Raw genomic sequence first — 15,739 nt, forward strand, 5'->3', positions numbered from 1 at the left:
GTTGCTAGTTCCTTAGTAGGCAGGTTGACAGGCTTGTGCACCGTACGATCACGTTCACGAGAAAGAAACTATACTCGTGCTGCACCTAGATGTTTGCAGTGCAAGTGGTAAAGGTACTAATGTATGAACATTTTCATGATATTTTAAAGAACTGTTGAAAACTCGTGACGATTTGTTCAGCATTTTGATCAGATTTCATGTTCTAGCTCCTGACAAGTTTCGGTAATTCTTCGCCTGGAGGCCATCGGTTTAGAGGTTGGGGAACACGCTGCTTACCACTGTTGTCAAGTAGAATTTGCGCGCTATCTCCGCTTTATCAGAAAGTTAGGTTACTCTTAAATTTCCAGCTCTTAAGTCTCCTCCCCCCCCCCCCACCTAACATCACGCAATTACTGCTAGACCAGTCAGGTTACTAAAATTGCAGAGTAAAGTGGGGTGCAAGCCTTGGTTTAGGCTGCAAACAGGCTGGTAGGCACAACGTTGACTAGGTGAGGTTAATGGGTCAGGTAACGATAACCAACAAGCGCTGCTAGATGAGTTGGGTTATGTAAACAGACAAGTAAAGTGGGTCTTGGGCATAAGCCCCTGGTTAAACTTGTCAGGGGCTTGTTAGACATAATTCTGATTGGGGAAGGGGGTAATAGGGCAGTTAGGTAATGAAAACAGGTGAGCAAAGGGGGTCTGGGTCATCAGCCCTAGGTTAAGCTGTGAAGCGGCTGATTGGCCCTAAGATGGCCATTATTAAGCAGTTAGGTAGCAATAGCAGACAAGCACCGATAGGACAGTTAGGTTACAAAAGCCAGCCCTGTTAAATCTGTAGCTTCATATATAGTCCTCTCCGTGTAATGACGTACCCTAAGGGTGCAACCTTACCCTTTCTCCCCTGTAATATTAAGATATTGATTTATAGTGACTTTTCTTACTGTTGGGTCTTTTTCAGTGTCGGTAACCATACAGTTTAGGGACCCTACTTGCCGATACGACGTCTTACATTTACCGTTAATCTGGCATGTTGGCAACGTTCAATCACTGCTCTAGCGTGAAGTGCGTGTTGCCACCGCATCGCCGTTAAAGTCACTAGTGATACATTTGCGAGAATATTTAAAGCATATTTTCTTTTTCTGTGGGATTGTAAATCTATTTGGCTAATACCAGGTAAGTAGGATTGTGGCATGTTCGGATAATGCATTTAATAACATAGTTTCTGTGAAATGATGAAAGTGCTCAAATACGTCAGTCTCATGTCTAGATCTACCGGTACATGAAATAACTCTTGCGGAACAAAATTTTGGCAGTATAACTTATAACATTATTATTTTCAAATCCGCAGTGAACTTGAAAGCTGACCTAAATTCCGTTCACGGAGCTTGGCACATTAGTATTCCTATATGTTTCCTGATAAGCTTGAAGATATAACCAGCCTGCAGGCTGAAAATATGCCCAATAATCTCTCTCCTTACTGGTTACCGGTATTGAAGAGAGAAAGAAATATTCGCGCAAAAGAAAGGGAAGTCATTGTATGTCTGGAACTTTCGAAAATCACACTGCAAAGACTTATTAAATAAATTGCATCGTTTAACACGCCCCTCTTTTCAAGAACATGGTTATAGTACGCCTACTGTATATCAAAATAAAGACAGATAATTTAAGTGAGAAAGTGTGTTTATTTCCTTAATTCTTCATTGAGGAGATATTCATAATTATCTTGATTTATTTCATCTTATCTTTTATCATTGACTAGGGTAGGGAAACATTCATTATCGGTGTTTACATTGAGGTTAGTTTGTTATGGTTATGTCTGATGATTTTAATATGTAACCAGGCATGTTGGCAGCAGTGATCAGCCATTACAAAAAAGAGAAAAGAAGAGCATCGGGCGGCGATATTTACTTTCTGGGGTATTTCCTTACGTGGCAATTACTATAAGTCAAGGCACCACCCTGGAGATGTACTTGTTCCGTTGGTGTCTTGAAGTTTCACTCCTTAATATAACAGTCCAACAATGGATGGGAGTTGTTCCTGTTCAAGAAAAGGTGCGAGAAGGACGGCTTTTTCTGAGTGCAGCTAAAGGTACTGCTGCTTGCGATGTATACAACTTCGCTGTCGTAAGTGCCCAAGTGGAAGGTATAGACAATTGATGGCAAGAAACCCTTGATGCAGACATGATTATTCAGCTGACGCCGAACGTTTCATCTTACAGCATAAAATGGCATTAGCCGATCCAAAGAGCGGTAAATTACTAAGTTAAAGAGGATATAATTAAAACAAATATCGTGCGACTTTGGTGGTTGCTTTCGTATGTGACAGGTAATTAACTCCCACCTGAGAAACAGCAAGGCTCCGGCGATTTTCTGATCATTAGACGTTTTAGTTTTATCACTGTGAACCTTTCTTTACTTGTTAACCATTCCTCACAAACCACAAATACTGTATTGCAAAGAGTATTTTTTTTGCTTCGAAAAGTTGAGAAATTCATCTAACCGAATCTAGAGTAATAGAGAAATAAATACATTTGAAGAATAGGAAAAACGACAGGGACATTTGTTACTTCTAGATACTGAAAATTCAAGTGATAGAGGTTCTCAATATCGTTGTTTGACTGTATTTTTATTTACGGGCCCACCTTTTAATACTTGATAGACTAACGCTCACAATTTAACAGATAATTGTCCTATTTTCTTCGGTACGTTTCGAACTTTCATCAGCCAAATAACAATTTAAAAAAAAACATGGGATAAAATCTTTGAAGCTATGAAATGAAATTGAGTATCATGTGTGTGAAAACATTTATAAAACACTACAAATGATCTTGTTGATTCATTTCACTTCTTTGGTAGAACATTTTGTTCCTTAAAACGGACCTTGAAATTGTACGGAATGCTTCTGATCATTGAACGTTAATGTGGAAACGTGTTGAAGTGTCATGAAGTTTGTTTGCAAAAGGACATTCACGCCATTGTGTGGCTGCAGTGATACTGTCACTTTCCTTATTTATTTCACCCCGGTTAGAATGAATAATATCTTGTGGTGGCATCATCATAATGTAAATACAAACATTTTGCTAGAGTAAAACATTGACTGCGCGAACAGTACCTCGTATCCCACAATGCTCTTCCTATCCATTATTTACCTTAAGACTGGTTTTGCCTCCCAGCCACATGGACATGCCGACCGTCAGGACAATGTTCGTCAGAAAACGGCACTAATTCAGGATTTCATTCACCTCTGAGGCAGACCAAAGAAGCCACTTGCAATGTTTTCTTCTGGTTAGGTCTCTTGGGCTTTTGACTTTGTAAGGCTTAAATTTGTTTTCTTGCTGCCTGCCATGCAGAACAATACAAAATCTCATTTTACTGAGCTAGTTTCAAATTTCAGAATTCCAAGTGCAAAGTCTTTGTTCCACCATGAACAAGGCTCTACTTTTCAATTTCTTCGCAAAGTGAAAAGTCTTTGCGAATGGGTGATCCGATCGAGTTTATTCCATGAGCAAACTGTATAGGCCTAATACTCTATTATTTTAATGCTTTACTTTTCGCGGCGAACTTGGCGGTATAATTGTCGTAGGTACTGTTACCGTTTTTACCATGGGAAAGAAAGGTTATTATAAGAAGCTGGCTGTGCTGGAAGTTGTCAAGGAGAAACGTGACATCCTTTTTTGACAACTTTAAAGATAACCTCTCAAATCATGACACACACATCAATGTTAACGAGAGTACCGTCAACACATATACACACAGAAAGACATTCACCCTTCATTAGAAGTCCCGTCGCTATATTAAGTGGATTATCAGGCCAACGTACTGTTAGGAAATATTACATTTACTATAATATCTACGACTTTGGTAATAGTTCTGCAAATAATTGATTTTGATGTCCCATGCATTGCTGTTACACAGTACAGCTGGGCACCATTTACTAAAAAATGTAAACATAAGAATTTGTTCTTTTTCGGAAAGGAATTTACTTCTTTAAGTTTCAATAAATGCCCGATCATTTCAAGAATATAGTCAGCCTCTGTTGGGATAATACGAAATCACTCTCGATATTACGTCGAAGTGAGGTTATGAAAATTAATCCTGTCTTTGTACGTTCCGTTATTGGATTCTTCATCACTGTCCTCACTTGATGCTAACAAAAGCTCACGTCGTAACGTGTTTATATCACTAAACCAAATTATACGCCGAAAAACTAATGTACATACTTGTTAATTAACATATGAAAAGGGAATCATCTCTTTGCAAGATTTATGAAAACTTTTCACTTAATTTCTTTGCACTTTGCATTTCTGTACCAATGGAGGAACATAACAGGCTTGAAAAGTGAAAAGATTTCTAACTTTTCACTTTGCAAGCTAAATCTGAAAAGCGATGGTGGAACAAAATCTGAACTGAAAAGTGCAAAGTGAAAAGTTGCAAAGTTCGTTCGTGGAATAGGCCCCTGGTGTAGGTTGCTAGTTCATTTCTCTACTAGTTTCTTTGATTGTATTGCTTTACCCATCACTGCGAGTAAACACCCAAGCAAATTCACACAAAATAATGAACATTCCTGCCAATGCACCCATTTCTAAATTAATTATGCAGTTTGTAATTCTTAAGTACACCAGTACTATGAATACTAATGGGTTGCAACTCACTCGATTACATGAGACTGCTAAGCGTGTGTTGAAATTGTTGCTTGTGGAAGGAGGGGGTGTACAAGAACCATGAAAGTAATTATTTTTTTATAATCACTTTGTATAGATATTATTGTTATGGAAAGAAAAGTTTATACCACCTTCGAATATGCTGCAATAATTTTACGAGAGTCCACAGTGGTTAGGTCATAGCCCCCTTTCTTGCTCCGAAACTGTTCCGTTCACTACTGACAAATGTAGTGGGACATTTTGGCACTTGCCGAAGTCTTGCCTTGTTGAGTACAGCTCAGAACATCCCTTTCGTGTACCTCGTTTTGGACATGCAGGTGGCACAGATTTTATGCTTCTTGAGCATGATGCAGCAACACTAAGGTAAAGTGTCTGTACAAGGGACTACTGGCGATTGAAGAGAGGGAACTGCAAACATGCAACAGGAAACCCAATCGTTTGTACTTCATTGTGACATTTGTTTTTGCAAAGAGCTCAGACCAGGCTGCAGACTGATACCTGACCTACTTGTTTTTTTATGAGCTCGTATAGTGCTGTAATATCATTATTTTAAAACCAGAAGAGTGATTGTGAGACTATCATTAGAACCATCGCCATACACATATTTTACACTGATACATTAACATAGTTGCTTTAAGCAGGAAAGTCCACCCACACCTTTTTGTTACAGGAGTTAAAATACTCTTTAGCTTACAAGTAGTAGGTTATACTAGTATTTGCCTTGAAAATGTTGATTGCTTTCATGCTGTGTTCTGAATATTCACCTCTCCACTCCCCATAAGTTGCTAGTAAATGCTTCATATGCTTGGTGGGAAGATTGTCTTAACTGGAGTATAGCTGGGTTCTTGTGTTGCAAGGACATGTTTGGTACAACACTACTCTGCTAGGGGCATTCTGTTCAGAAACTAATGTTCTCCTGTGTCATTTGGAAGAATAGAAAAGGTTCTAGATATTGTTTTCTGATTGGAATATGTAGAGATGAGATTATTGTGCACTTGTCATTACTGATGTACTGGGGCTGATGACCTAGATGTTATGCCCCTTTAAGCAACAAGTGTCAATACTGATATACTCAGGCTAGTCTTTTAGCTGGTTTTTGTAGTCTACATAGCAGTGAAACTGTAAATGAGCTACATCATGTACATAAAATATCTCAATTCAAAATTTCTCTTAAGGCCGATCTCCACTGATTAACATTTAACGTGTTAAATGTTAACTGGCGACACCAACAGGTTAAATACTGTTTCATTTAACATTGTGTCCACGATAAACATGTTGAACTTAACTTCCTTTGTTTATATACAGGTAGTTTATCATCAATTTGTGGTAATACATTTAGGTGGTGTGTAGTATTTAACAGAACTGCCAGAGCAGTTAAAATGACTGCTACACATTTTCCAAACTTAATTTTGACTACAGTTTTTTATTGTAGGGTATTGAGCTGCAGTGACTTTTCCTAATTAGTGATCCTACTTCACGAGAAGCACGTCATTTGCGTTGTTCAGGCTATCTGTTGGCATGGAAACAGCACGGGAGTTGCCGAAGCTGTGCCGACTTCTCACGAACAACTAATTGACTTGACATGTTTTCCACTTGGAGCGGAAAACACTGCCAACATGTTAAGTGTTAACCTCAACATTCTGAGTTAACATGCATAGTCAATTGGGAGACACAATCACAATATATGTGCCAATTGTTACGTGTTGAATTTAACATGCTCGTGGTAAATGTTAATCAGTGGAAACTGGTCATTAGAGAACAATCCAGTAGAGCAATACAGGGTGTTTCAAAAAGAATATCCGTATTTCAAATGCATGTATTTATTCAACTATAAGACATACGAATATGAACTTTACGCACATATTCACGAACCTCTTATCAGCGACCCGAACCATATCACATCGATACTCAAATTCCTCCCATACTCGGGCAAGTATGTCGTTAGTCACTGATGTTATGGCAGTACGGATCCGGTTCTTAAACTCTTCCAGGTTCTGTGGGAGTGGTGGTACATAAACGTTGACTTTCATGAAACCCTAGAGGAAGAAGTCACAGGGTGTCAAATCCGTGTCCATGGAGCCCAGCTGAGACATGCTAATTCGCCAGCTCCTTGATAACCAATCCAACGGTTCATTCAGAGTTTCATTCAGATATTCACGCACTTGGCGACTCCAGTGAGATTGGGGGGGTTGCCCTGTCTTGTTGAAAAATGAAGTTGTCTTCGTGCAGCTGTGGAAACATATTTTGTAACAGAGCGAGATACTGCTGACAGCCGTGTTTCTGTCAAAGAATGGGCCGTAAACAGATGATCGGGATATCGCACAAAACACATTGACCTTGGGCGAATCTCGTACATGTTCAATGACTGCATGTGGGTTCTGTAAGGCCTGAATTTCAAACATTGTGTTTGTTCACCTGACCACTAACGTGGAAAGTCGCTTCATCACTGAACACAATGCGTTGTGCGAAAGTGTTATTGTCAGTAGCATCAAGAATCCCGTTACAAAATGAAACACATTTGTGTTTGTCATGAGGATGCAGAGCTTGTAACAGCTGTAACTTGTACGGCTTCATAACTAACAGGCGTCTCAAAACACTCCAAACTGTTGTAGGCAGTTGTAACTCCCGACTGGCACGGCGAGTTGATTTTTAAGGACTGCGTTGGAAAGCAGTTTCAATTCATGCAACATTTTCTTCTGGAACACGAGGGTGGCCAGGACTCTTTCTTTCACATACACACCCTGTATCCTCAAACTGTCGATACCATCTGCGAATGTTCCACTCATTCGGAGGATCAATTTGGTACCTCAATCTAAAACGTCTTTGCACTGTAATCACAGAATTGCACTTCGCAAACTCAAACACAAAATGATTTCAGCTGCAGAATAGCCCTTTTGAACATATGACAGTTACCAAGCAAAACAGAAGACAACTGGCATTTAGCGGCTATTAATATAAACTAGACTGTGTATCAGTTTCTCCAATAGCCGAGCCGAGGCGCAGCAATCGATAGTTTGGACAAAATGATACTTTGTAATATATACTCTCTTTGAAACGCCCTGTATTGTTAGACAATAACTTGTATTTTCTTGATGATGGGTGTTGCTCCTCATGAGAACTTAGTAAATACATTTTAAACAGACTTGCTCTGTGATCAAATTCACAAAATGCGAGCATTGGTCTATTTTCTTCCTTTTGGAGTGAGCTTCAAATGTTCAGACATTATATTCAACCTCCCTTGTGTTGTAATAGTAACATGCTTACATGTTTGACTGCAGTGTTAAAATTCCTCACACTACCAATTTGCTAGTAAACTGTCTTGTTCTCACTTCATCTAATCGTTTCCTCACCTAATGCTGATCTCAGCTACAGCACTCAAAATAATTTTTCCTTTGCTTTTCCCCATCTTGCACTGGAATGCACTTGTGGACCTGTAATCTAGGAAGGTCGGTACTGTATCTCAACTTACCTCAGCGCTACTAGTGGAAACTTAAGTATTAAACAAAGGACAGTCGCTTCGCGTGCGTCACATAGTGGTGCCTCGTGTTACTAACATTGCGGGTCGGACTCTATAGTTATGCCCAAATGATAATGAGGGAAGATGTGAGTCGCTTTTCAAAATTATATAACTTATGCTGCAGTGTGTGTAGTGCAGTTTTACCTTATCTGGTGTCAGCAGGCTACCGTTGTCATACATTTTTATCTTCTTGTATGCTAGGTAGTGCATCTCATTTGAACTAGCTGGGCTGAGTAGCTCAGTCGGTACAGCACTGGTGTTCTGAGCCCAACTTGGCAGGTTCGATCTTGGCTCGGCCCAGTAGTAGTTGAAGGTGCCCAAATACATCAGTCTCGTGTTGGTAGGTTTACTGGCACAGTAAAGAATTCCTGTGGGACAGTTTCAGCACCTCAACATCTCTGAAAAACTTTAACGTACTTAGTTATAAAATCGGTAACATTATTTTATCATACAAATCAGTTTCATTTAATGTGTGAAATTACATAATTCAGTCAGCTGGTTTGGTTACATTACGTGGAGTTAGGTTTTATTTACTATATGCGAGTGTGCATATTTTCATTATTGGTTTGCTCATTTTCACCGTCTTAAACTAAGAGACTTTGTTTTCTGTGGGTGTCATTTATGGCCTTGGATTTTTCATGTATAATGGATAACGTGTAAGGTGTTGCTTGTCCAAACCTATTATGTTCTGTTGCTTGCTTGTGTCTTGTTTATCTGTGCTTTTCCCTAATTTCTTTTGTTCAATTCTTTCTTGGACAATTTCCAGCCCCTTCCTCAAATGTCCATCTGGCTTGCATCAATTATATAATTGTGGTCAACATTTTGTGGTGATACTGTGTTTTTTCAGTAAATCATGACAAGTATTCCGGCGCAAAGCTCTGGAGCTGTGTGAAGCTTTAAAAGCTGTATGGCCCGGGCTTAGTGTCACCCTGAATTCAAAACCGCCACGCAAAGGAGCTTTTGAGTTTGTGGTGACCAAGTCAGATGGTTCAGGTACTTAATATATGTATTCATTGGGGTGGTGATGGTGATGTACCTGTATTTTGCTACTAACATACCTTGCCATTGATCATTACAACCTCTGTGTGGCACTGAAATTGTTTACGGAAAAGAATTGAATGTCAAATGAACTCTCCCAAACATTCTTTAAAATTTACTAGCTCCGTTTTTAGTATTTAAGATTGGCTACCTTGTTAATTCCTGTTAGGGTCACGCAAGTGTGCGTTTGCAATTGGGAGATAGTGGGTTTGAATCGTACTCGGCAGCCCTGAAGGTGGTTTATTTTCATTCCAGGCAAATACTGGAGCACCTTGTTAGACGATGGCTAGTGACACTGAACAGGGATGGTGGAGAGCTTTGTGCCATATGCTCCGAGCAATTTAAAACTATCTTCATTCCCTCCTCCTACACAAGAACTCTGGGAAGACTATCTTAATCTTCTTCCTGGCGCTTTTCCCACTTATACGCGTGGATGCACTTCCTGACACCAGTCCTATAGGGAGGGATATATTTGCTTGCTTTTTCATGTTTTTGTGATAGTTGGTAATGTGAGTATGTAGCTGAATAGAAGTGTTTTCAGATACAAACACACAGTCCCTGGGATAGAGGAACTAACCATTCACACTGACCAGGTTGACCATGCAGTTAGGGTCGTGCAGGTGTGTGTTTGCATTTGGGAGATAGTGGGTTTGAATCCCACTCTCGGCAGCCACGAAGGTTTCCCATTTTCACTCCGGGCAAATACTGGGGGTGTACCTTAAGGCCATTGTGGGTTTGAATCCCACTCTCGGCAGCCACGAAGGTTTCCCATTTTCACTCCGGACAAATACTGGGGGTGTACCTTAAGGCCATGGCCTCTCCTACCCCTTTCCTATCCAATCGTTGCCATATGACCTACAGTTTCTGTCGACGAGACAAAAGGTTCTTTCCAACACGCAGTTTGCTGTCGGTACATGTACGCATCCATAAATTGCTCTATACACATGCGCCGATTTCGTATCGGTTCCAGGATTGATACACAATTGGATTGTGTTGGAATGGATTCTCGTTCATGAACTCCAAGGAATAAGAGTAACGCAATCCAATGAATGCTGAAATTTGTCACATAAAGTTTCCTTGATATTACCTCCCAGCAATAACAAATAGCTTACCACAAGTTTTAAAACTGTTAAAAAGGTATCAGAAACATGGAAGGTAAGTATTTTTAAAATATTAACTGACCTAATAATTCTACAATTATGCAATTTATAGGTTTGTAATTTTGACCGTATTGCGAGAAATTTTGATGTTAGACCCATAAACAAGTTTTTATTTCTGTTGACATACGGGGTAACCTACTGTACATTTTATTTCTGTAAACACAAAATATGAAATAAAGTAAGAGAACGGGAACACTTGTATGTTTCAGACTTCTCCGAATTCATCACATTCCATGAAGAACGTGCCAGGGACATCCAATTCAAATCCCGAAGTTATGTTGTGGGATGTAAATGGTACCAAGGCCTTGATTGACTTGCACAAACAATATCGACATCAAGTAGTGACCTTTAAAATAAGGTCAATAAAACAAATGTGGAAGGTAATAGAAGAGCTCACTGTAACGCTGAAAAAGTCACGGAGAGCGATTGTGAGAACAGATGGCGTGTTCTCGACAGAAATTATAAGAAGTACAGAGACTCCAAAAATTCAACAGGGAGCGGCAGAAGGTACTTCTAGTATGCGGATGAGTTGTAGGAACTTCATGGTGCCAAAAATAAATTAATCCAGAAGTTTTATTTGCGTCACTAACAATAGTTCCGATGCATGAAAGCTTCGAAGTACATGCAAACGCATGTGAAGCGGAGACCAGTGTTAACACGAAAGAAGACCGTGATTAAAAATCAATTAGGCAAAAGAAAAGAGAAATTAGTGTTTTGGAACAGATAAGGCAGGATAGACTGGAATACCAAAAGAAACTTTTAGAACAAGAAGAAAGATTTCTTTGCTTGAGAGGAAAGTTATCGTTTTAGGAAAACAATATGAACGTAACCAGTGACTGCCATGAAGTTGTGTTGCTGTGTTAATTATTTTTTTTGCATTATATTTCATTTAATTTTAAATGTTTGAAATTTTTTGTTTTAGTACCTTTTTTCCATATTACATGTATTAGTTTAAATTTCCTCTTAATATAATACACTGGCTGGCAAAAAATGTGGATCACTTTGAAAATGTTGATTTTCTGTTCGCTAAAACAAATTTTTAAGGACATTTCATTTTGTGATGTTCCTCTTTATAAATGTTTTCAGCACTCTCTGGTAAGTGTGTGGTTCATATGGTCCGAATTGATCGACTATTAGAGATAATTTTCCATGCCATTAGCTTTTATGACTATCCCTTTTAACTTGTATGGTTTTGACGGAGAGTGAGAGAACCATAAGACGAAGGCTCCAGGAGGCTAACCTTACTTCAAGAAGGCCCGCTACAGGGCCACTATTAACGGGGCAGCATCGGAGAAGACGACTCGTTCGCGATGCAGCATCGAAACTGGAGCATGGTGCATTTTACAGATGAGAGCCGCTTCTGTCTTAAGATCTCCAGATGGGCGAGAAAGAGTGTGGAGGAGGCCTGGAGAGCGATTCTCACCCGTAACTCTCCCTAAGGACACCATTTGGGGGAGGCTCTGTGATGGTGTGGGGTGGCATAAACTTTGAATCCCGTACAGAGTTTTGATTCTTGATGGCGGTTCTCTCACTGCTCACCGCTAGGTGGAAGAAGTTATGCAGGAATATGTTGTCCCATTTGCACAATTTACGGGCGACAATTTCATTTTAATGCACGACAATGGTCACCTGTTACCTAGAAGTTGGAATTCAAACTCTAGACTGGCCAACAAGGAGTCCTGACCTAAATCCCATAGTTCACGTATGGGATATGATTGGGAGAAGACTTCGGTCTCAGAATATCGAGACTGGCTGAACTGAGGGCACGATTGGTGACAGAATGCAACAGTATTCCTCAGGAAACAATTAGGAATCTAGTGTGCAGTGTACCACAACGCCTGCAGGAGGTCATCACGGCCAGAGGCGGAAACACCAGATTTTAATGTCTAGTGGTTTGCTAAAACATTTTCTGACAGTGTAAATCAGTGAAAGTGTTAAAATTGGAGTTAACTTAAATACAGTGAAAGACATGCAAATGGGTAAAAATTACAGGAATTACAGAAACGATAAAATGTCATAATAAAGTGAATGTCAGATAAGTTTTGAAAGTGAGTTTAGTGTTAAACGTGAAGGTAACATAATGTTTGATTAGTATTATCAGTATTATTATTTATTTAGGACACTGGACTAACACTAAGTTATATCCATTGAAACAATTTTTTTCATAGTGATCCACTTTTTTTGCCGGCCAGTGTATTTGAAAACAATTTTTTAAAAGGAAAGAGTTGTGCTTAGTACAGATTATTTGCTACATTGTCTCTGTTCTGTTTGGCATCATCCTCATCTTCCTCTTCACATTCCAATAAGGGAAGCAATGGATTTTCTAAAACATTTTCTTCTAAGCGTACAAGGAATTCATCATTTATCGCAATGTTGTGCAAAGCACAAGCTGCCCTTATGACATTAGTAATGAGGAGAATGATTCTTAAATTGATATAGTCCATCTGTCTAAATTTCTGTTTCAAAAGTCCGAAAGCATGCTCCACTACATAGCGATTTTTTGATAGTTTAACATTGTAGTTGTTTTGTTGTGGAGTCAGGTTTCCTCTTATCTTTGTAATTAGTCGGCAAGTTCCGTTGAAGTGGGTAACCGCTGTCGCCAAGTATATAACGGCCACACTTTTCCACGAGATTATTCCCCATAGGTGAAGTTCTAAAAAACCCTGCTATCGTGGACCGAGCCTGGATAGTCAATAAATAAGTCTATAAATTTTCTGTGTGTGATCCACAATAGCTTGCATCTGAAAAGAGAAATATTGTTCATACCCACTTCCATATAACAATTTTAATGGTTGCACAGGTATAATAAATTTAAAAATTAGTAATGAACCTGAATTGAATAATATCCTTTCCTGTTTATATAGGAGTCCGGATCGTTTTCTGGTTTGCCAATTTTAATGACATCCATCTGCTCCGATGAAATCAGAAAATCCATTGGCTCCGAAGTATTGGGCACTAACTGCCTTTTCATTTTCAGTGGACCATGTAATAATTTGAGGTGTTAAATTACTCAGAAATATACCCACTCACCTAACAATTCTATGTAGCAACCTTAGAGCGATGTTAAATCTGTCAACATCATTAAAACCTGACGTTTGATGGCCTATATAGCATAAGAAAATGGGGATCTGAAACAATTTGAAAATATCATATTCACGAAACTTAAAACAAGTCTCTACAAATTTTAGCAAATTAAACCTGATTACTGTACTAACCTGGTGGAATGCCGAAATTTTCCCATACTGCCCATAATGTCTTAAGATGCTCACTTCTTTCATATCGATTTGTAATATCTTGAGCAACTCCTCTGCTAATGCGGAAATGCTCGAAAAACTCATTTTCATTATACTGAGGAACAGTTTCTTCTGAAAAATGAACCACCTCTTCGTCACTGGATGAAGATTGTAAAAATTCGTCGTCACTATTAATCCTAACCTAAGTAACCAAACAGCTGATTCATTTATTAATGGGAGAAGAGCGTGCAATGTGCATGAAAAACAGCTGATTAAGGAACTCCAAAGAAATCAGCGTACAGCAAGAGGCAACGTGTGTTTCTGAGCATGTCACAGAAATGTACGGCTCGGTACATGCTTTAGACTGCGGACTAGTTCCAACTGCCTGGCATCGATGCGAAGATTTAGTTGGAACGCCTGACTGCAGTACACGGACGAATACATGAGCGCACTTTTGACTGTGTTTGAAAGGATTTTTTCTATTGCGCATGCGCAAGGAGACCATGTACTAGTACAGGGACTGTGTTGGATAGAACCTAAAGCAAATTGTAAACAGGAAATAACCATTTGCAGGTAAAATTCCTGAGGCCAGTACTCTTTCAACATTTCAGCTAAGGAGCCACCGAGCTCGATAGCTGCAGTCGCTTAAGTGCGGCCAGTATTCGGGAGATAGGTTCGAACCCCACTGTCGGCAGCCCTGAAGATGGTTTTCCGTGGTTTCCCATTTTCACACCAGGCAAATGCTGGGGCTGTACCTTAATTAAGGCCACGGCCGCTTCCTTCCACTTCCTAGCCCTTCCCTGTCCCATCGTCGCCGTAAGACCTATCTGAGTCGGTGCGACGTAAAGCAACTAGCCAAAAAAAAAAAAGCTAAGGAGCCAGACAGACCACAGGCATAATATTCATTATTAATGTTCTACCCTGGCAGGTCAGCAATATAGTCAGTTTGAATGTCATGGGTATCACCTAAGCTCAAACCACCAACCTAACTCCTTCAGCGCCTGGGCCGGGGGCATGAGACTGCCTCTGCTTGTATTGTGCTTGTCTCATCTGAAGGACCTTCGCCTACCAGGTGACCGCTGCTCAGCCTGAAGGCTTGAATATTATGACGCATGGCCAGTGCAATGCATCCTCTCTCCCCTTATTCTCGATTTTCTTAACAGGGATATCCATCTCGTCGTCAGATAGCTCCTCAGTTGTAATCACGTACGCTGAGTGTACCAAGTATAGCAAGACCCCTTTCGTTGTAATTCGTACAAGACCCCCGATTTTATACATTGCTACATGAGAATTTATTTTTTGTAATTTACAGCTTGCTTGTTCACTCTTCCATGTAAATGCCAAGAGCATAATGGTACAAATTATGTATTCCTTATGAATTGTATGAATGCAGGAGATTTAATATAACATGACATTACTTTACTTCAGTGGTTGGTTGTCAACGTGCATACTGGGGAGGGTGAGTTCTGTGCAACTAGTATGAACTTTTAATCCAAAATTGCCATTACTCGTGCTTACCTCATGCGTCTCTTATTCCCCTCATCCCACATGTGGGAATAGGACAATGTTTGGTCTTAGTAACTGCCATGGGCCCAGTGAATGTGTTTCCTCGATAGGCTGGATGTCGCCTGGCTTCCTTTCCTTTTTTTATTCAATGTTTTAATTTTCAATTAAATACCTGGTGGTATATTCCCACCAAAGTGCCAAGGTGTAAATGCATTTTTGGTCCTCGGAGAGAAATTGCAAGTTTTTGCTTAGTGTGTTTACCTTATTACTTGAGGATAAACAGTCTTGGATTGGTAAGTGTCCATTTCAGATTGTAGTTAATCTGAGAAAGTAAGTTTATCCCCTCTCATAAGTATGTGGCTGCCACTGTGAATCTTGGACACAGTTTATACTATTCTGTTCAATTTTAATATAGCTTAGAGTTTTCCCTAGGACCTTTGGGCGGGCCGCCCTACCGGTTTTTTACAGACAGCCCAGCTAACATATAGTAACTCTTACAGTGCCAAGATTCCGATGCATCGGCACTCACATTCTGTATGAAAAATGAGAGGATGCTGGTTCGATCGGCACCCTCCTATTATGCAGTAAGGTACTAGATTGCGCCTCAAATCAAGTAGAAAGAAGGTAGATTGTTTGTAATTTC

The 15,739-nt window shown here is 39.7% G+C and overlaps 1 protein-coding gene across 2 annotated transcripts in view; it reads left to right on the plus strand.

Annotated features, from left to right (window-relative positions):
* Positions 1-15,739, plus strand: part of LOC136886832 (uncharacterized protein DDB_G0286299) — a 30,952-nt gene that overhangs the window by 2,427 nt on the left and 12,786 nt on the right. Inside the window, exon 2 of one of the 2 annotated variants that reach the window (XM_067159672.2) lies at positions 9,007-9,152. The exons of the other annotated variant lie outside the window; for it this stretch is intronic. Within the exon in view, the coding sequence (XP_067015773.1) occupies positions 9,007-9,016 (10 nt within the window). The 3' untranslated portion in view covers positions 9,017-9,152. The remainder of the gene's footprint in view (positions 1-9,006; positions 9,153-15,739) is intronic. 2 annotated transcript variants of the gene reach the window in all.

Source organism: Anabrus simplex, chromosome X, assembly GCF_040414725.1.
Source record: "Anabrus simplex isolate iqAnaSimp1 chromosome X, ASM4041472v1, whole genome shotgun sequence".
In the NCBI taxonomy this organism is placed as follows: Eukaryota; Metazoa; Arthropoda; class Insecta; order Orthoptera; family Tettigoniidae; genus Anabrus; species Anabrus simplex.